Genomic DNA, 23,398 nt, shown 5'->3' with positions numbered 1-23,398 from the left:
CCCACGCAGTTCAAATCCCACTTCTGACAAGTCAATTTAACCAAGTGGTATGAATTTAAATACAGTAATGTTTACAATCACTGAAACACTTTCTTCTGTCAATCTCCAGTGATAGAGTAAATCAAGAATAGTCTGCCCCAGTTCCCACTGTCAGAATGGCCAAGTGCTTCAGAGCACTCGGCCAGAGCAAACAAGTGCAGACTTTTCTTGATCTACTCTATCACTGGAGATTGGCAAAAGAAAGTATACTTGAAACTGTAAACATTACTGCATTTAAATTCATACCACATGGTAAAATTGCCTTGTCAGAAGTTAGATTTCAAACACAAATCCATTTGTAGACCAGAACACTCTTTAAATGAGAATGTTTATAGATCCTTGAGTCTGGCACTTCAGAACACTCTGCCATTCTGACAGTGCAAACAAGAGCAGGCTTTTCTTGATCTACTCTTTCACTGGAGATTGGCAGAAGAAAGTATACTTGAAACTGTAAAGAGTACTGCATTTAAATGCATACCACTTGGTAAAATCTTCCTGTCAGAAGTGGGATTTGAACCAACGCCTCCATTTGGAGACCAGATTTCTCATTATGTGAGAATATTTAAAGACCCTTGAATCTGGCACCTTAGCCATACTGATGATGCAAACAATCCCTAAGACACTTTTTTTTAATCAAAATTATCAATGAAGATTGACAGAGGAAAAAGTGTGTTGGTAACTATAATCATGACTGCCTTTAAATTCTTGCCACTTGAAAAAAGCTTCCTGTCAGAAAAAGGATTTGAACCAACAACTCCATTTGGAGACCAGAATTCTCTTGACAAGAGAAGGTTCAAAGTCCTTTGAGTCTGGTGCCTGGTGCTCAGCATGGGCAAACACTTCCAGAGACTCATCTAAATCTACGCTGCCAATGGATATTGACAGAAGGAACGAGTGCTTTGATAACTGTAACCATGACTGCCTGTAAATTTATGCCACTTATTAAAAGCTTGTTGACAGAAGTGGGATTTAAACCAATGCTCCCATTTGGACAATAGAATCCTCATTACATTAGTAGGATAAAAACCCTTGAGTCTGGCACCATATACCACTCGGCCATTCTGACGGTGCAACCAGGCCCCGAGACTCTTCTTAAGAGTCTTAAATGGTGATTGACTGAAGGAAAGAGGGCTATGGTAATTGTAACCATTACTGTCTTTAAATTCACATGTGGTCAGCCCTAAATAAAGGTCTAAACGGGATCTAAACCATTTTGAAATTAACATTCGGATGTGCCGAAACTTCCGTCAGTTAAACAACGACAAGACAGAGTTCTTTTCATTTGGCAACAAAGGCAAAATTCCCAAGGTGAACACATACCTTGACTCCAGGGGTCTTAAGACAAAAAATTAATTAAGGAATTTTGGTGTCCTTTTGGAGTCAGACCTTATTTCAGAATCAGAATCAGAATGAGCTTTATTGCCAAGTATGCTTACACATACAAGGAATTTGACTTGGTGACAGAAGCTTCCAGTGCACAAACAATACAACAACAAGACAGAAATAATAAAAAATAGAATAAAGAATAAAAAGAAGTGAACAGAATATAAAGTTTATATAAAATACACAAAAAATATATGTATATACAAATACAATCTGTTATATACAGTGCAAAGGAATGTAGTGTGCAGAAGAGGTAGGATAGGTTAAATAAATATAAACGAATAAGCTTGTTATTGCACATAATTATTGCTCAATGGGGCTGTTTTAACTGTTCATGAGATGTGGATGGAAAAAGCTGTTCCTGTGCCTGGCTGTTCTGGTGCTCAGTGCTCTGTAGCACTGGCCAGAAGGCAACAGTTCAAAGAGGTAGTGGGCTGGGTGAGTGGTGTCCAGAGTGATTTTTCCAGCCCTTTTCCTCACTCTGGATGTGTACAGTTCTTGAAGGATGGGATGGGGAGAACCAATAAACAGTCCAAACTGTCTTTTGTTGTTTTCTGAGGCCCGATTTGGCAGCTGAACCAAACCAGACAGTTATTGAAGTGCAGAGGACAGACTGAATGACTGCTGAGTAGAACTGAATCAGTGTTAGGGGTTAGGTAGTTTTCAGTAGTCACATCAAATCAATAACTAAATCAGCCTACTTTCATCTAAAAATATAGCAAGAATTAGATGTTTTGTATCCAGTCAAGACTTAGAGAAACTTGTTCATGAATTCATCACCAGTAGGGTAGACTACTGCAATGAACTTCTCACCGACCTTCCCAAAAAGACCATAAGACACCTGCAGCTCATTCAAAATGCTGCTGCCAGGACTCTCACCCAAACCAAAACTGAGCATATTACTCCAGTTCTCAGATCTTTACACTGGCTTCCAGTTACATTTAGAACTGATTTTAAGGACCTAAATACTTTGCAGATATGCTTGTTGAATATAAACCTCAGACATTCAAGATCATTAGGATCAAGTCATTTAGAAATACCAAGGGTTCACTCAAGACAAGGTGAGACTGTGTTTAGCTGTTATGCCACCCACAGCTGGAGCCAGCTTCCAGAAGAGGTCAGGTGTGCTCCACCAGTAGCCACTTTCAAATCCAGATTGAAAACACATCTGTTTAGCTTTGCATTTATTCACTGAGCACTGTGGTGCAATTACTGATTGCACTGCATCATTATTTCTGTATTATTTTTCTTTTTTATTCATTTTAATGATTTTTACTTTTTTAAATGTATCTTATTACTTTTTATTCTTATTTCTTGTTCTTAATTGATTTATGTATCTTATATTTGTTTTTTTAAAGAATTTTTATGTAAAGCACTTTGAATTGCCATTGTGTATGAAATGTGCTATATAAATAAACTTGCCTTGCCTTGCCATGCCTAAATTAAAGCACACAAAGAAGCAGTCATACCTCCTTCTCTCATCCAACACACATTCACAGGGAAAATACAGTAAAATTCAGCATTGCCCACAGCAGGGAAATGCGTAAAGGAAAATCAATTTGCAATATTCAAGTAGTGTTTTTAATAGTCAACTAGCTGGTGCAGAACAATAACTCAATAACTCGTGCACATCCCTAATCAGTCCGGCCACATTTAAACTGGAATTTATTTATTTTTAAATGCAGCTGAACATCATCAGAACATGTGAGCTTGACTGTCAATCAAATAACATGCTCTTAAACCTGAACAACATCTGTTGATTTAGTTGTCAAAAACTACAGATTGACTTTTGAACTGATTGCAAACAGAGATAGAAAAGTGTGAGACAAAAATTTGGAAGTGAGATCCAGTGTGAGTCTGACATCTAGTGAACATTATCTGTAAAAACACAAACTTGTTTTCCACACGCCTCTCAAACACAGAAACAGGAAACTGTCTCAGCTGTTAATTTCAGGGAAACTTGAACTAAAGTGTTGTCAAGCTGTTGTACTCATCTCTCTGTCTCAGAGTACATGCAGTAAAATGGCAGAAGCCAGTATTTCATGGGCTCAGGAGGAGTTCAGCTGTCTTATCTGTCTGGATCTACTGAAGGATCCAGTGACCATTCCCTGTGGACACAATTACTGTATGAACTGTATTACAGACTGCTGGAATCAGGATGATCTGAAGGGAGTCTACAGCTGCCCTCAGTGTAGACAAACTTTCAGTACAAGGCCTGTGTTATGTAAAAGTACCATGCTGACTGAAGTGGTGGAGAAACTGAAGAAGACAAAACTCCAAACTGCTGTTCCTGCTCACTGATATTCTGGAGCTGGAGATGTGGAGTGTGATGTCTATACTGGAAGAAAACACAAAGCTGTCAAGTCCTGTCTGGAGTGTCTGAACTCTTTCTGTCAAAATCACCTTGAACAATGTGAGAATCTCTTCCAAGGTAAGAGACACAATCTGATGGATGCTACTGGACAATTCCTGGAGATTATCTTCCGTCAACACAATAAGCTTCTGGAGGTTTTCTGCCATACTGATCAGAAGTGTATCTGTGTGCTGTGCACGACAGATGACCACAAAAACCACAACACTGTATCAGCTGCAGCAGAGGACTAAGAAGCAGGTATGAACTGAAATGGCATTAGCCGTAAGCAGGCGTGAAGCCATGTTAAGCTAAATACACACACATACATTAAAACTCTGCAGCCACTGTAGGCGTTCCTATCAATGAGCTCTAAAATACCTGGAGAAAGCTATATGTTAACATACCCATTGATCTCTATGGCAGTGCTCATCTAGCGCAGGGTTCCCTGAAAATACGCAATCTGAAACCTGCGTGAAGTTGGCCCCCCACCCAATGCAAAACGTTGGCAAAATAGTCTCAATCGTTTGTGCTCCATTTGTGCTGGTTTGTGCTGTAAAAATTTTCGTTTGTGCTGCTTCGGTTTTTTAGATATTAAAATAATATTTATAGGTCATTCTGAGGTCACTCATCCCCCCACATGCTCCAAATTCACCCAAAATAGGTTCAATCGTTTGTGCTTCGTTTGTGCTGGTTTGTGCCGGTAAAAGTTTCGTTTGTGCTGCTTCGGTTTTTAAAATATTAGACATTGAATTATAGATGATGACGTCACCCCCCCACATGCAATATATAAATCACTTACCCCAAACCTTTGAATGGTTGTGTATCATGGTTTCCATGAAAAAAAAAAGCAGCACAACTGTTTTCAACTGATAATAATAATGAATGTTTCTTGAGCAGCAAATCAGCATATTAGAATGATTTCTGAAGGATCGTGTGACACCGAAGACTGAAGTAATGATGCTGAAAATTCAGCTTTGATCACAGGAATAAATTACAGTTTACTATATATTCAGATAGAAAACAACTGTTTTACATTGGAATAATATTTCACAATATTACTGTTTTACTGTATTTTTGATCCAATAAACGCAGCCTTGGTGAGCAGAAGAGACTACTTTCAGAAACATTAAAAAATCTTAATGTTTTCAAACTTTTGACTAGTACTATATGTGTGTGTGTGTGTGTGTGTGTGTGTGTAAACACGTGACTCAATGAATTAAGAATGAAGCCAAAATGACTTTACTTTTGAAATTGAATTACTGTGTACTATCAAACATCCATTAACACAAATAATGGACCTTTAAAAACTTAAACTTAAAAACATGTGATGATTTATCACGTGTCCAGATGCCAGGCTTAAAATTGTGTATTCCCTTTTTTGTGTTTAGATAACTTGTTGTTGTATTTAACCGTTTCAGGCATGAATTCAATCCATTTCTGAAATCGAACTTCAAGATCAAAAGTCCAGCAATCTTTTGGTCTGGGTAAAAGGGACCCTGTGTCATCACTACTGCCATTTGTTTCATGATCACATTCATGAGTAAACCCTAAAGCAGTCCAGATGTTGTGTCTATTTAATTTAACAAAAGTGTATAGAGCCTTTGCAGTGATTTTGTTTTCTAGCTGCTTACTAAGCTCTGTCCAGATGCTCTGATTAGGAGTAGCTATGTTGCCATTTTGGACTATGGCCTCTTTTGATGAACACAGGACTGTGAAAATGGAATCTCTGTCGACTGCTGGTTTCTTGGGCATCTGGCATAAGCAAAACATAATTACCCACTTAAATAATCCTGACTCAAAAAATGTCATGTTCAGTATAAACTTATTTTGATGTATTACTGTATTGGTCCGAATATAAGGATAATATAATATAGTAGTAATATATAAGGATAATATATCTTATATTAGGACCAATATGGTAATGTTGACCCCTAGACGCACAATGTATTCAAAAAACTAACATGGGTCACATGTGCAACTGTAATTAGCATATATTAGTATTAGCAATGAGTTTTCTGTTCAATAAACATTGACAATCTTAGCTCTCTTGAATGTTGTACCATTATTCTTGAAGTTAACAAATAATGTTGTAACTGACAGTGTTAAAACATTGTACTTACATCGGCCAGAAATTTGATTTAGTAACGACTTTTGTAGTTTGATTTATATCGACTTTTTCTCTACTAACTCTACACTAATTTGCACAAGAGCATCTTGTACAGAAGTGTCACTTGCGCCTAGTGATGGCAGTGAAGTGTAGCAGATGATACTCCATGTAAATAAATAAAAAGTTCAATCAGGAAAGACCAGTGAATGAAGTAAATATAACTGATTATTGAACAAATGATGTGATGATTAGTCTTGACAGAAAGTCTTTGGCAGTTCGACTCTAAAAGTGTGTTCACATCGTGGAGATTTGCGCTTTTGTTCTCGTGTCCAGAGCTGAGCGAAAGTGAGTGACAGAAAGAGTCCGACAGACACCAGATGAATATTGAGCTGCTGCTGTCTGAACACCAATAAAGTTTTTAATAAACACCATAGCGACTACAAAAACATTGATAAGAAGGAGTTGTTGTTGTATTAAAACATCATCAACCAACATTTTGGTAAGAGATTGAAATGACCAACCCAAAATAAAATGCTCACTGCTCATAAATCATACTGACTACACACAAAACAAGAGAGACCTATTTTAGAAATATATAATATAGTAGCCTAATATATAGTAATCAGAATGACCGAGACCTATATTTGATTTTTGTGACCATTAAGTGATCTATTTTATTCCGTCAGTATTGTATTCAATAAATATCAGCATTTATAATTCGCTTGTAATTCAATGTCTAATTTTTAAAAAACCGAAGCAGCACAAACGAAAATTTTACCGGCACAAACCAGCACAAATGAAGCACAAACGATTGAGCCTATTTTGGGTGAATTTGGAGCATGTGGGGGGCTGAGTGACCTCAGAATGACCTATAAATATTATTTTAATATCTAAAAATCCGAAGCAGCACAAACGAAATTTTTTACAGCACAAACCAGCACAAACGGAGCACAAACGATTGAGACTATTTTGGGTGAATTTGGAGCATGTGGGGGGGCTGGTGACGTCTTCACCTATAATTCAATGTCTAATATTTTAAAAACCGAAGCAGCACAAACGAAACTTTTACCGGCACAAACCAGCACAAACGAAGCACAAACGATTGAACCTATTTTGGGTGAATTTGGAGCATGTGGGGGGATGAGTGACCTCAGAATGACCTATAAATATTATTTTAATATCTAAAAATCCGAAGCAGCACAAACGAAATTTTTTACAGCACAAACCAGCACAAACGGAGCACAAACGATTGAGACTATTTTGGGTGAATTTGGAGCATGTGGGGGGGCTGGTGACGTCTTCACCTATAATTCAATGTCTAATATTTTAAAAACCGAAGCAGCACAAACGAAACTTTTACCGGCACAAACCAGCACAAACGAAGCACAAACGATTGAACCTATTTTGGGTGAATTTGGAGCATGTGGGGGGATGAGTGACCTCAGAATGACCTATAAATATTATTTTAATATTTAAAAAACCAAAGCAGCACAAACGAAAATTTTTATAGCACAAACCAGCACAAACGGAGCACAAACGATTGAGACTATTTTGCCGACGTTTCGCGTTGGGTGGGGGGCCAACTTCACGCAGGTCAATCTGAAGGCTGCCATCTTTTCTTATGGGTGCTTAGTTCCAGCAGAAAGAGTACAGATAAGTCAATTTCACACATTTAAAAGCTCTTCAAAAACAATCTGTCACCAGTAAAAGATGTAATATAATGTAATGGAATAATTTCGATTGAAATGTTTCTTGAAAATATATATATATATAATATACAAATACATTTTGTCAGAAAACAGCTGTTTTTGTTTGGATGTCAATGTAGAAACATGCTTTGTGCCATCATAGGGTGTAGTTCCAGTATCTACCAACAGGTGCTAACAGGGACCGGCTAACAAGCTAATTCCTGACCCCATGGTTCCTACTGCTGGATGCCCAACATTATTAATGGATCATGTAAGCTCCACTGTCTGCGCTCTCACTGGAAGTTGCTGCACCGTGTCGCTGCTTAAATTCACATCAAGTTAAATGCTCAAATTTGTCATATTGCAAACACAAATTAGTAATGAATGATGGTTGCTTTTGTTGCTGCAAATATCTGTTGAAGTAAATCTACTTATAATCTGTGTTTTTATCCTGACCAGCCAAAACCTCATCAAGCAATGAGTGACAACATATTACAGCAGGGCTAGTCAACTAGTGGCCTGCAGGCCAAATCCAGCATGCAAATCATTTTTATCTGGCCCTCCAACTCATTTTGAGAAAATTGCATCACAGTCTGATCATCGGAGCACTCTAAATCAGAGTTTAACAACCCCCAGCGGTGCATCCAAACAGCATTCACTGGTCGTCAGATCCAGACCAAAGCGTGTGTGTTTAATGCTTGTCTGGACATAGTTCAGTTACACTGCCTTAGAAAACAAGAAAAAGCAAAGCATAGTTTAACATATTTGTTTGAGTCTTATTCCATCAAATGTATTAATGCAAACTGCTTAGCTGTGGAGTGCAGTTAAACCTTCAGGTGTGAAAAACATATTATTACAGTGGATGTTACGGATGTGGTGTCAGCTCATTTGCAAAATCTTAATGCAAAAGTTTACTTCGGTTGTCCATTGCTGATCGGAACGTGCACTGTATGCGTGATGCAAATTTCGTCATCAGCAGAGTCTGTGTGGACTATCCACATGTGGCCAAGATATTCTCAACCTGCTAACAATACTTGTCTATGCGCATCATTGGAGCATGTGCCTGCCGTTGACTGTACTACACAAAGCAGTTGAAGTGCGAATGCGTTGAACACGTTTCTTATTCGCTTGCCGTCAAAAGAGTATACTTTGAAAGGCTGAGTGACCGACCATCTGCAAGATGACCCAGAATGTGAAAAATGTAAGTATACCCAAGCCTATACTCAACAAAAGAGAAATCAGTGATGAAAACGAGCATCTTAAGGAAATGGACAAGAAAGTGTTCTCAATCCCAAACATCATCAAATCAGATTGTTCTACATTTACCAATTATTATTTACACAAATATCTGGCTCCTGCACTGGCTCCTCTATGCAAATGCACAATATTTGTAGGACAAGGAAATTATTATTTGCCCCTCATTGAATGGGAAATATAAAAAAAGGAAGAATATTTTCTCTTTTTCAGTTTTATTTATCTATATTAGGTGGCTATTGTTTTCTTATGTGGATTGATATTGTCAAAGAGATTTAGCAGATCTAAATGATCGGCAGTTTTATTATTTGTAAACAGTAGACCTTAAATTTTAAAATGATAATTATTAGAGCTGGCAAAATTCATGTGTTAGCGCATGCGATTAATGTAAAAAGTTTACACGTTAATTTTCCTAATTGTGATTAATGCATTTACCATTAATACAGCATACACCAGCATAAAGACTTGTTGGAAGGCTTTGTGATGTGTCTACCCAGAGTCATTACACTGATGCACACACCGCAAACACACACAGCAGTGATTCAGTGTCAGTGATAAAGTGATGGAGAAAGGAGCTCTTAATGCTATTTGTTGTGCAAAACAAGCCCAAATGGAATTTATGACAGGAATAAAATATTTTTCAGCCTAAGTAATGCATATTTGAATTACCACAGAAGCACATCAAGTCTTAACTATCACCAAAACATAGAATGAGACGTTTTGTCTGCAAGCGCTTTTCGTATGAATTTCAAAGGAGCACTGACACCCTGAATCGTTGATGCTCTGAATAAGGAACACAGCTTCATGATTGCTGTAGGAAAGCGGATAGCCACAGACTACTGGCAGATTAATATTGTGGAGGATGAGAGTTTAAGAGATTAAATGCCCATTGTAATGAATATGCAACCTTTGTGGGGACTTGTTCTTTCAATTAGTCAAAATCCCACTTAGACTTTGGGAAACGTTTAATGTTACTTGAATTGGTGCTATTTTAGTGCATTTCTATGTTTATATTGTGGAAGGCTTTGTTTGGAAAATGTTAATAAAGCATTATATTGTTACATATTGTTTTTTTTTTTTTCTAAGAAAAAAAAAGCATTTTGACAGTAAAAGTATATTTAGAGTCAAATTTCAGCACTTTCAAAATATGCGATTAATCGTGATTAACTACGAAAAATGATGTGATTAATCGCAATTCAAAATTATAATCAACTGACAGCACTAGTTAAATCACATAAGGACATACTTTATGTATTTATTCATAATCACCTTTTCTCCAGGCCTATTTTTATTAGTCATAACTCACATGCTGTGCAGTATAATTATGCTGAACGTTAATCTAACAGCTAAGAAAAAAAAAACCCCATAATAACAAAGTAGCGTACTGATGTAGAACGTGACAGGTATCTATTTCACAATTTTTGCTGTTATGATAATATTTGTTACTCCTACACTCTTTACAGACATAAACAGGCTTGAAATAATGGTGGTTGTTTATGGATAACATTACTTATTTCCAGTCATCTCTGGTTCTATTTCAGCTGCGAGTGAACAGCCGATTGTTTACTCATCTCAGGTGAATAAATCTCAGAATCTGTCACTGTCAAATTCCCTGACATATAAAATATTTAAGTTTTATATGTTATAAATTTGTCAGCTTAATCACACGCTAAAGTTTCTGTTGCAACAATTACTTCAAACAGGATGGAGTAGCTAGATTTACTTAAATCAGTAAACACTAAAAATCAGTAAATGTTAATTATACCATAAACTACTTATGAAGTTGGTGATTGGTTTATCGCCATTGTTGTTGAGAAACTTTAGAAGATGTGATGTCATTTCCAGTGAAGGAACATAGTGAGCAACAATGCTCCCTGGTTTTTGCTGTGAATTATGGGAAATTTTAGGGAGCAAACGTTTCAGTGCACTGGAATGATTTTGCGATTGAGACAGTCTAACGATGCTGCTGGCAACGAGGTAAACGAAGAGACGATGAGTGAAGAACACAAGTGCAATTTATTAACAAAATTGAAACCCAAAAACCCTAACTATAAACGTGAATGAAACATAAACATGAACTTGACTAGACTTGACTTAAAATTGACAACATAAACTTGACTTGACATAGCATAACACGTTACCAAACACACAATAACTGACACCCGACAATGGAAAACATGAGGGCTTAAATACTTGGACATGGGTGAACACAGGTGTTGTCGAGGGATCGACAGGCCAAGGCGGAGTCCAGGGCTCGGAGGGTCTAGGCGGGGTTGGAGGGTCAAAAGTTCCCCTTGCATGATCATGAAGAAGCGTCCATAGGGTGGGTACAAGGGTGGGAACCATCTCCAGGTCTAACAGCTCAGATGTGGCCATGACATGGCATGGAGTAGACTCAGGTGTGGCTGTGACGTGGCATGTAGCAGGCTCAGGTGTGGCTGTGACATTGCATGGAACAGGCTGAGGCGTGGCTGTGACATGGCATGGAGCAGGCTGAGGTGTTGCTGTGACGTGGCATGGAGCAGACTCGATATACTGAGCCAGGCTGAGGGAACTGCGACCGCCAGGCATCAAAGTGGAGATTGGCTCACTCAATCCAAAATGGAAAATGTCTTTGAAGGCGACCTCATTAAAGTCCACCTGGCAGGCCAGATCGCAGAAGTCCTCCACATAATCCTCCAGGGGACGATTCCCCTGACGTAGGCGTATGAGTTGGATTGCTGGGTTCATTGTTCGGTCAGGTATTTCTGTAACGATGCTGCTGGCAATGAAGTAAACAAAGAGATGATGGAGTGAAGAACCCAAGTGCAATTTATTAACAAAAGTGAAATCCAAAAACCCTAACTATAAACGTGAATGAAAAATAAACATTAATTTGAACTTGACTAGACTTGACTTAAACTTGACTTGACATAAACTTGACTTGACATAGCATAACACGTTACCAAACACACAATACCTGACTCCTGACAATGGAATACTTAAATCCTTGGACATGGGAGAACACATGACAAAGAAAACCAATAAACACTAAGAACTCTAAACAAGATAATCAAACAATGAACCAATGAAAACAAGACACATGAACATGGAGTGAAAACAGGACATCACATGACCAGGAACATATGACATGAAACAGGAACTAAACTTTTCAAAATAAAAGACATGAAATACATGAACACACACATTAAACATTACAGACAGCCCTAAAAAAATGGCCAAATCAGTGCCCTGACTACTGAACTAGGGAGCTGATTGAGACACACCCTATGATATTCTAGTCACTAAATATGGCTCAGGTCTTCAATGTTCCATTGTGTTGTGAACTATCTGTTTTTCACATACATTCAACATACATTTTAACATACATTCAAACAATATAAAGACTATTTCAGTGGTGTTGTACATGTACATATTTTAACATGGACACCAGCACTGCACCGACACTCAACTAGGTTGCCATAATCAGCTGTGCCATTATTTATGTTGAGAGATCAATCAGAATCAGAACAGATGACAGATCAGAGCAGGCTATTCTGGCTGCATCAAGCTTGCATCAATTAAGTTAAAGTAGCACTCAAGCCTTGAGACAAGGGTTAAAAATGATATCTGACATATTAGACATGACTATAAATAATGACTCTAGATGCACATCTTTATCTGCACTACACCCTTTTCTGAGAATCTGTAAACAAAACTAAAACGATCTCTAAGATTGGGACTTCATATTTTGCGACATTCATCGACAAATAACTGACAACAACTGGTGAACAATCACAGCAGTTGGTATGATGTCCTGATCTGTAGTCCATTGGGATTTGAAACAAACCTCCAGTATGCAGATAGGACATTTTATTGTGTAGCAGTAACAAAATCTCCTTTTCATGTATTCACACAAGTGGAACAAATGACAGACTCATGAATGGAAAGACATTTTTGTGTCCCATATTCTTTCTTTACCTTTCTTTTGCTTACATCAGCTGTTGTAGAGGCAGGATCTCTCTGTAACCAACTCCACCCACTGCTGTTAAGAAAAGTACACTTACAACTCAAGGTTTTGTCCCATCAACTCCTCTTCTCCTGAGCTTCTGATCGTCATCACAGTAAGTGTAAAATTTTTATCCTCAATTTTCAAGTTCTAATAATCTGTGTAGCACTTTTCACAGTACATGTTGTGCCAAACCAGCTTTACAGTGAAAAAACAACTGCATAAATAACAACCAAATAAGAAACACTGTGTAACATGCACTTATTTATAACCCAAACAGTACACATACACCTCCAAAATGTCCGTTTAAGAGTGTTTCCTTGAAAAGCATTGCATTCTTATTAACTTCTGATAAACATCTTAAAAAGAGCAGGTTTACATTATTTTGTCTTTGGCCGTTTTCACACCTGGCTTATTTGGAGCATTTGTTTCAAAACCTGGTCCATTTCTCCATTAGTTTGGTTCGTTTAGGCGTATATGAACACAGCAATCACACTCGGACCCGCACCATAACAATCGGTCTGAGACCACCTGCACAAGGGAGTCTCGGTCCGATTGCAAATGAACTCTGGAATGGTTCACTTGTGGTGAGAATGCAATCCGACCCAACAGACCAACGAATCAAACAATATCCCTTTAAAAATGAGCATACCTGATAGATCTGCGGAGAAGAAATCTATTGGTTATCACAAACTCTAACTGGAACGTGCATTCTGTACAATGCTGCCATGTTTTGCGTAACATAATATTTGAAAATTTGTACCGGTTTACAAGTTTTCACAGGTATATCATTTTAACCGGTTTATTGATGTATGAGGCAAATCCCTGAACAGTGCACAAACATTCTGACCAATGAGGGGACAGTTTGCTCACATGTGACTTTTATTAAGACAGTTTTGGTTCATTTTAAAATGTTGCCTTCTGAAAGCGAACCAAACCAAGAAGAAAATGAAACACTATAACAATTTTAGCCCCTGTTTCGGAACTAATCAAATGAGCTACAGGTCTGAAAACACCTTTTATAGACGTATTGCAAATCAGCAAATAATCTAAAAAAAGGTCTTCCAGATGTAAATACACATCAAATAGACATCTGGGTGATGTCTGTGTGCTATTAGGGAACTATTTTTTGTGAACAGGATTGCATTTATATATTTTTATATACTCATACTAAACAAATTAAAACATAAATGTTTTGGCTTGATCTAATGAAATGTAATCTTAACAAAAAAAAAAAAAATGCAAACTAAAATTCAACAATAATAAAAAAGTAAGGGATAATGTACAGTCAGCCGGTTGTTATTGCAAAATAAACCCTGACAGCGTGATCAGGACCAGACGCGGAGCTGAGGACTCTTGTATGACCCTGAAGGGGTTTATTCCGCAATAATGACCGGCTGACCGTTCATTGTCCCGCTTCTTACACAGCTACCTAACAAATAAATAAATGTACATGAAACATTGATTTGAGTTGAAACAGTTTTTTTTAGAGTGATACGAGAAGTAGGAAAGATGACTCGCAATACCTGAAAGACCGGTCTGATATATATTTACATTTATTAATTTGACACATTTATCCAAAAGCAACTTACAAAAGAGGAATAATACATCATACGTGATTCATCTTAAGGAGATAGCAGTACGAAAAGTGTTACATTACAAAGTTTCAATTGCATCAGAATAATAGTATCCAGAACAGAGTTTTTTTTTTAAATTTTTTTTTTTTTTACCATGAATCCATGGTCAAGTGCTCATGGAAAAGATGTGTTTTTAGCCATTTTTTGAAGACAGAGAGTGAGTCTGCTACACGGATGGAGTTGGGAAGGTCATTCCACTAACAAGGTACAGTGAAACCGAAAGTCCTGGAAAGCATTTTGGTGCCTTTTTGTGTTGGTAAAACAAGGTGCCGCTCATTAGCCGACTGCAGGCTTCTGGTGGGAATGTAGCTCTGCAGGAATGATTTTAGGTATGCTGGAGCAGACCCAGTGACTGTTTTGTATGCCAGCATCAGAGCCTTGAGTTTGATACGTGCATCAACTGGCAGCTAGTGAAGAGAGACAGGGAGTGATTTAACAAGCACTCTCTTTGGTTCGCTGAAGACCAGATGTGCTGCTGCATTCTGGATCATTTTGCAGGGGCATAATTGCACATGCATGGAGGCCTGCAATGAGAGCATTACAGTAATCCAGTGTAGTTATGACAAGTAAATGAGCAAGAAGTTGTGTTCAGAGAGGAACTGAACATGTCACATGTTATTTTCCTGATATTGTAGAGTGTAAATCTACATGATCGTGCTGTCTTTGAGATGTGGTCTGTGAAATTTAGTTGGTTATCAATGGTTACCCCTAGATTTCTGACCGTTTTGGAAGGCGTTATTGTAGTTGATATCACTTTATCCCCGGATGTGTGGTTGTTATTCAGAAATATCAGAACACTATATGGCGTGATTGACCAATCAGAATGGAGTATTCCAGAGAGCTATGTAATAAGCAAAATTATAAATACCTGTTAACAACAAAAAGATAGCATTTAGGTGAGCCATAATATACTGTATACATAAACGCCAAATAACAATCCAGCACAGTGGACACCTGTCCAATAAAATTAATATTCTATGCATTCTGGGGCAGTTCACTAAACAGTTGTGCCACTTTTGCATGTGGTATTTCAGCGCAACCACGCCTCCTTTCTTTGTAAATTAGGCTCATTAAAGATTGTGCTATGTTTCTTCACAAATAAACCTATTACTTTGGTGTGAATCTATGGATCTGTAAAACCGAAACTAATAAATATATATATACACCCACATTCCTGTTTTAAACAAAAATTGTGATATGCAAAACTTTTTTATTTTTCAGGATAGTTGGATTCTGTTTGAGGATGAAGACACTTACAGAAGCAGCTCTGTATGTTTTGTTGATTCTCTGTTTCTGCTCCAGTTCAGAATCTGCCACTGTATTAGATCTGCTGCGTGATACTGCAGGTATAACATCTCAGCGTAATTTTTTTATATATTTCAGATTTATTCACATTCACATAATGGATTTCCATGCTTTTGTGTGACTGATGCTTGGATACATGTTTTTGGATACATGAACCCTTTTGTACATTTACTGAAAAATTGTTTGGCTCTAAATAAGTTTCGATTCATTTATACTATATTTTTTATTTGTTTCTAAAACATAATAAGCAGGTTTGACATATATCCTCTGTTTTTAACAAACTGTAACAAGGTAAAAGGGAAAGGAGAAGGCGAGAACCAGCTTGACAATATAAATAATAATTTAATAATAACCTTAAACATAAAGACAAACACAAACACATGCCGGGCAGCTGCCCATAACTCACTCTCTCTGGAACTGCCACCTCCGGTCACCTTTATCCCTCTTGAGAGCTTGATTAGCCTGATTAGGGGCTGAGTGTGCAGCATCACGACCCGGCCCCGCCCTTCTCCCTGCCACACAAACCTATGTCAATTATTTAAAGGTGTACTCAGTAATGTTTTCCTCATTAAAGTTTTACTCCTGAAGAAATGAATTGTAAATTTGAAATATCTGAATAAAAACATGAGCACCAACATGAGACGAAAACTCCAGTCATATCAATAACCTTATAAAGCCCCTTTTTATTCTACATGGAGAGGGTCCCCTCATGGGGGCAGCTATGTTAGGATCACATGACCAGCCGAATACTGCACGCTTAATCTCAGTAACTGTCCTATTATTAGACACTTTCACTCATGGTTTAAATGAATCATGGCTAATAAATAATCAATAATGAATTTCTACAGTGGCATCAGTAACTGAAAACTATTGCTTTTGAATGATGCCGCATTCATGCCTCTAGGTGTCAGACCAGGCAATGTTTTTCCAATCGTCTACTGTCCAGTTTTAGTGAGCCTGTGCCCACTGCAGCCTCAGTTTCCTGTTCTAAGCTGACCGCAGTGGTACCCGGAGGGGTCTTCTGCTGCTGTAGACCATCTGCCTCAATGTTCGATGTGTTGTACGTTCAGAAATCCTTTTCTGCATAGAACTGTTGTAACGTGTGGTTATTTGGGTTTCTGTCACCTTCCTGTCAGCTTGGACCAGTCTGGCCATTCTCCTCTGACCTCTGTCATTAACAAGCCATTTTCACCCACAGAACTGCCACTCACTGGATGTTATTTCTTTTTCGCACCATTCTCTTTACACTCTTGAGACTGTTGTGCGTGAATATCCCCGGAGATCAGCAGTTACAGAAATACTCAAACCAGCCCATCTGGTGCCAACAATCATGCCACGGTCTAAATCACTGAGATCACATTTTTCCCCATTCTGATGGTTGATTTGAACATTAACTGAAGCTGCTGACCCGTATCTGCATGATTTTATACAATACACTGCTGCCACGTGATTGGCTGATTAGATAATCATGTGAATACATAGATGTACAGGTGTACCTAATAAAGTGGCTAGTGACTGTATGTGGAGAGTGAGAATAAGTTGTGAAATTTTAAATAATACCAAGCTATAGAAAGTCAGATTTTTTTTTTTTTTTTAGCAAATGTTTCCATGAGGTTATTTATGTTTTTGAGCTGTTACAGACATGACATCAGTAATTAGCATAAATAATTCTGATTCAAAGTAATGTCCAGCATCATCCAATCACTGCCAACCATGTTAAAATAAAATGATACATTATAAATTCTGAATCTATGTACTGATTATCATTGTCCCATGTCTGCCAAACATGAAGAGTTGTACAAACATCATCTGCAGTCTGAAACTGAACTTTAAATAGGAAGTTTGGATTGAATGTAATTAGTTGGATGGAGAGCTATAGGATGCTCTCTTGCTCCCTATTTAGTGAATGACTTAACCTCCAGTGTGCTGTCTGTCTGCACTGGTCTCAGAAAAGTTTGAATTGCACCTTATTTTCATCCTAACTCCATATAAAGCCTCTGAAAGACACATTTTCCAGTTTTTGGATGCATCCATTGATTCTCAATGTGATAATGCACAGTGAATATAGGATATTTTAACTAAAACTGAGGATACAGTCCACAAATGTGGTCATTGTGTTTAACAGAGTGCCATTTTGCGATAAATCACTCAAACTTTAAAAATAGCATATCGAATGAAACTAGAGACCCGAATCTTTTGACTCAAACAGGTTTCAGTGTAAAAACTTAATTAGTTCTGTTTAGTGTTACTTATGCAGTTTGTTTAGTGCCCTGGCAGTTACAACAGACTAAATCTCACAGAAAATTGGACAGGAGGTTGAATGTTTTATGTACTAAAATCTGTCTATGCTTTCTGAACCCGTAGTGGCCGAAGCTGGAACTACAGTCTTGTAAATGCACCCCATCACATGATGCAAGTACAAGAACTTACTTTAAATGGATGTAACATGAAAGGCATAGCAGTCCAGTTTTCAGAAACAATTAAGTAGTAAACCTAACCCAACATCATTATAGTCCTAACCTAAACCCTAAACCTAACCTTAACAGTATTGAGACCAAAAACAGAATTCTTTATGATTCTACTGTGTATTATCATGATAGCCGGAAATCAAAACTCAGCACAGGCAGTTGGCGGGACGTGAACATTCGCTGCATGGTTGCGCATGTCCAGAATTTGGCACATTGGGTCCAAATTTGGGAGGAAAATCATTCAAGATTAACACAATGACCATGTTGCATACAACAGTGGTCTTGGACTTATACTGACACCTAGTGGTGTGGATGACGCATCGCACAAAAGCAACAGATTTCAGTTACAGAGGCCAATGAAGAAATGCACTATTCACACTCAATCACTTGTGGAATAAATTAATAATGGCAGTCTAATTACAGGGATTAATTAGATAATGTGAGAAGTATTAGACTGGTCATATTATCGAAATATGTCAATGCGCCCATGACCTGCTCCATGTAAAATTAACTTATATTTATTTGCAGCCTCATAGAAGCAGCCTCATTTAAGTAGAATGAACAAGATTAAATATGTTTGGAATTATTATTATCACAATAGCATAATCAACTGGATATAACAAATTATTTATTTTTTTTTTAATCTGAATGAAGATTAGATTTAATGCAACCACTTACCCTAAAAACACAAGTAAAAATCAAAAAGCAGTTTCTTGAACTTTTTCATTTATTAATTAATACATTTTTCATTGTTTTAATTCTGCTCACAGTGAGTTGGACAGGAACACTGCCCTGTGGCCAATGGGACTGTGAATGTGCGTTTAGTAGACAGCGTAGTTGTTGTTGTGTCGCAAAGCAGCTGTCAGAGCTGGAGGAGGCCACCTTCATACGTTTGATTGGAGTATGGGAAGGACTGTCCCACCTCAACAGTCAAATAGAGGAAGTCACAGGTTGCCTTTGTTATTGTTATCTTACTTTTTACTTATCATGCTTGATATAGTAAATCAAAGTTACAAAATACACAAATCTGTCTAAACAATTGCATATTACTTGCTCTCTTTCCCCAAAGCTGGTTGTCAGATTGCGTTCACTGCTGCTGTGCTGCCAATGACTGCATGTTTTGGGCCGTTCACCAGCAACGTGTCTGTCTCTTACCAGTCTGTCTCACTCAATCAAGGCAATGGGTATAATCCTGCATTGGGTAAGCGATGTGCCACAATACAATGTCAAATTCTTGATGTCTCCTTATCTAACACACTTGAATCTCTTTTTTTTTGATGCTCCATGAATTAATTTGGTGTGGTAGATTAATGAGTTCTACAGATGTCTAATAGTACAGCCTGTAAAACAAAGTTGTGAATATGATATATGTCATACTGACAGCACTAAATAATATAAATTGTGAAACAAGTTGTCATAAGAATGTAATGTAATATACAGTTGTGCGAGTGAGGAATAAAATCATCCAGTCTAAATTAGAGGGCAAGATGCAACGACCTAAGACCTCTGTTAAGTCATTGTGAATGTAAAGTTTTTGCATTTGAATGTGCATTTTTATTTTAAAAAGTTTGAAGAGGACAGTTTAACTTCAGGATGTGAAAGGAAACATTTAATATGCTCCATGGTTTTGCACACCCTAGACTTGCCCATCAAGACCATGGCTATTGCTTTGTGGTGGATCGCAGTCGTTGTCGGTTGCTTCCCCTTATACAAAATCCAGAGTTTTTGCAAACTTGCGCAGATTTGTCACTCATTATTTTTTCATGAAAATTAGCTTGTGATTCATTGCAAATGTTTGCCAGAAGTTTGCAGCTCTTCACTGGTAGTGATGAACCTGCCGCAAATATTTTTTATTCTTTTTTTTTTTTCCCCTTTTCTCCCAATTTGGAATGCCCAATTCCCACTACTTAGTAGGTCCTCATGGTGGCATTGTTACTCACCTCAATCCAGGTGGCAGAGGACAAGTCTCAGTCAGCTGTCAGACTGTCAATCCGTGCATTTTATCACGTGGCTCGTTGTGCATGACACCGTGGAGACTCCGCATGTGGAGGCTCATGCTACTCTCCGCGATCCACGCACAACTTACCACGTGCCCCATTGAGAGCAAGAGTCACTAATCACGACCATGAGGAGGTTACCCCATGTGACTCTACCCTCCCTAGCAACCGGGCCAATTCGGTTGCTTAGGAGACCTGGCTGGAGTCACTCAGCCCACCCTGGATTCGAACTTGCGACTCCAGGGGTGGTAGTCAGTGTCAATACTCGCTGAGCTACCCAGGCCCGCTGCAGCAAACATTTGGCATGACCCCTTTAAGAACTCACACAGAGCTGAATAAAATTTCAGATTCCTAATGTGAAAAGTGGTAAGTGCGCTAATCATGTTGAAGAAAAATGTACGTGTTAAACATTTTAAATTAATCGCATGCATTAAAACGTTAATTTCAAAGACTGTAATTATTATGCAACATTTTCTTCCTATAGTAGCTTCATCATAAATGTACATCAAAATGCAATTTTTTTTTTTTTAAATTCTAAATAATTATAACACTCAAATTAGCTACGGAATGAACTGTCTTTACTGGAATCATAAACACCATACCTCACACCACACCTCATTTATATTATGCTTAGTATAGTTCAAACTAATCTGTATTGATATGGCCATATGCAATGTATCCTTATACAATTCATCCTCTCACAGTAAGTACAAACTAAGTATTGCAAACACACAGAGCACTCAAGTTCAACCTGCTTATCCACAGGTACATTCACAGCTCCACACGCTGGACTCTACTGCTTCACCTTCACCGCTTATTCCAAAGTTGGCGATGTAGACCGACTCTATCAAAAGCTGCAGCTGATGAAGGATGGCCAGCTGATCGCTTCTTCCTGGGAGGACAACCGTGAGGATTCAGAGGACAGTAGCACTCAGACGGTTCTTCTGCAGCTCAGACGGGGCTCTCAGGTCTATGTTGAGCTGCTGTCAGGTCGGCAGTTTTGTGGAGACACCCAGAGCTACAACACTTTCAGCGGATACCTGGTCTATCCGTTTACTGAGGAATGAAATAAAAACCTGTTATCACACACACAAGAATCTCTTTAGTAATACATTACATCAGAAATCGTTCATATAACGGGACACAAACACACACAAGGAATTTGTAGAGACTTGTTTTTTTATACTTTGTTATTGTTATTCTTCAAACAATCTGTTTTTAAATGTGTACAAATGTGAATTTAGACGTCTCTATGGAAAATCATAAGCATTAGAAAAATGATAGAGCTTTATGAATAAAACGTTTCTTCAATACTTGTGGAACGTTCACCCTCTAGTCTGTTCACTTTCTTTGTATCTTCATTTTTGTCACTTGCCTTCATCACCACATTTGCATAAATGAAGGGCTTGGATCCAAAAAGAGATAAACTAATCGTAACAGGGGTTACATGAAAAGCTAAACTAATTTCAAACTTAGATCAGCTGCATTAATCATAGAGATGCTAATCACAAATGTAGAACTCTGTTTGAAATGTCATACATTACTATAAAAACACATTTTGTTGGTGTGGCGTAGTTGGTTGTGCATGTGATCCCCATGATATACAGTGGCAAGAAAAAGTATGTGAACCCTTTGGAATTAGCTGGATTTCTGCATTAATTTTTCATAAAATGTGATCTCATTTTCATCACAAGTATAGACAAACACAAATGTGCTTAAGCTAATAACACATAAACCATTATAATCTTTCATGTCTATATATTGAACACATCCTATTAAACCGTCACAATGCTTTGGAAAAAGTAAGTGAACCCTTGGATTTAATAACTGGTCGATCTTCATTTGGCAGCAATAACCTCAACCAAGCTTTTCCGGCATCAGAAGGAATTTTGGACTATTCTTCCTTACAGAACTAATTCAGCTCAGCCATATTCTTAGGATGTCTGGAGTGAATGCCTCTCTTGAGGTCATTCTACAGAATCTCTATTGGGTTAAGGTCTGGGCTTTGACTGGGACACTCCAAAAGGTGGATTTTCTTTTTTGTTGCCATTCTGTAGTGGATTTACTTTGACATTTAGTAGGGGGTGTAATGGTTCTTGATAAAAAAATGAACCGTACGGTTTGCCACCCATGGTTCGGGAAGTATTGGCACTGCGGTCGGTTCACCACAAGTTTAATGACACATCTGGAGCACAAGTTTTGGTCAACAAAACAAAGTGTCAAACAGACACAGGCACAGTTACAACCTCCACTGATGCACCTCCACCTAGATGAAATCAATGTTCTGCAAGCGTTGTGTGTAGTTGAAAATGGCAAGTAGAGAAAATGAGCTGCAGATAGAGAAGCCCCCTGCGTTTCTCCTTTCTGGGAGCATTTTCTTTTTGCAGTCAATTACAACAGCGATGGTCAAAAACGTTTACAAAACAGGCACTGTTTACAGACATCACTCGACACGAGTTGCTGTATACTGGTAATATATGTCACTAAAGCGTGTGAAGGTTAATATAAAATGCGCACACAAGTTCTTCCTGTTTCCTCGCGCGGCTGTAATTTATCGCAAGCGTCAATAATGTGGTTTGATTAATAGCATTAAGATGCCACTATAGTAATACACTGATGCAAGATTAATCGTTTACGCCGACATCAACCAGGGAAAGACCCACAGGTGAGCCGAAACTGCACACATTCCCTTTTGGTTTTAAGCAGGCACACAGTGCTAATTCGGACAGACATGAAGCAATAACTAAAGCCCTTGGGGTGTTCATATGGGATCTCCATGTATGATTAAAATACTCGAGCAGCATTATCACAACATCTCTTCCTGTATGCATTTTAATAGCAAGGTTATTCCTTTTATAGTGATGTACTGCTTCCGAATATTGAATATATGTTGAGATGAGTTTGAAGTGCACTTTATGTTGATGCATGTAGCGTATTAGTGCAGGCATTAAGTTAAAATGTTGATTTAGTAACTATAGAAAATGTTTTAGTTAAGGACCCTGGCGAAAATTTATAATGGTTTTATTATAGTAATATTGTAGTAACCATGACTGCTGTCACCATGATTTTCTGAGCAGAAATCATGGTTTTGATACAATTAAACCGTGAGAAATTTGAACCGTTACACCCCTAACATTTAGGGTCATTGTCCTGCTGCATGACCCAACTTCTACTGAGCT

The 23,398-nt window shown here is 38.0% G+C and overlaps 1 protein-coding gene and 1 pseudogene across 1 annotated transcript; both read left to right on the top strand.

Moving 5' to 3' along the window:
• The first annotated feature begins 3,444 nt into the window (after positions 1-3,444).
• The window catches only part of LOC127421791 (E3 ubiquitin/ISG15 ligase TRIM25-like), a 486,145-nt pseudogene continuing 466,191 nt past the window's right edge, over positions 3,445-23,398 (top strand).
• On the top strand, positions 3,954-21,406 carry LOC127421968 (complement C1q-like protein 4). Its single transcript, XM_051665232.1, has 7 exons — positions 3,954-4,033; positions 7,734-7,841; positions 12,805-12,927; positions 15,671-15,795; positions 18,993-19,172; positions 19,292-19,423; positions 20,985-21,406. The coding sequence occupies exons 4-7, from the start codon at positions 15,693-15,695 to the stop codon at positions 21,284-21,286; spliced, it is 717 nt and encodes a 238-aa protein (XP_051521192.1). The 5' UTR covers positions 3,954-4,033; positions 7,734-7,841; positions 12,805-12,927; positions 15,671-15,692; the 3' UTR covers positions 21,287-21,406.

This window comes from Myxocyprinus asiaticus, chromosome 31 (genome assembly GCF_019703515.2).
Source record: "Myxocyprinus asiaticus isolate MX2 ecotype Aquarium Trade chromosome 31, UBuf_Myxa_2, whole genome shotgun sequence".
NCBI lineage: Eukaryota > Metazoa > Chordata > Actinopteri > Cypriniformes > Catostomidae > Myxocyprinus > Myxocyprinus asiaticus.
The sequence above is the reverse complement of the archived record's forward strand: the minus strand, read 5'-3'. Positions and strand labels throughout refer to the sequence as shown.

What these genes read in the sequence shown, in the direction of transcription:
- LOC127421968 (XM_051665232.1), top strand. Translation starts at nt 15,693, where the DNA reads ATGAAGACACTTACAGAAGCAGCTCTGTATGTTTTGTTGATTCTCTGT. An exon ending in TCAAATAGAGGAAGTCACAG is followed by an intron (nt 19,173 to 19,291) that starts GTTGCCTTTGTT and finishes CTTTCCCCAAAG; the next exon opens with CTGGTTGTCAGATTGCGTTC. An exon ending in TGGGTATAATCCTGCATTGG is followed by an intron (nt 19,424 to 20,984) that starts GTAAGCGATGTG and finishes GCTTATCCACAG; the next exon opens with GTACATTCACAGCTCCACAC.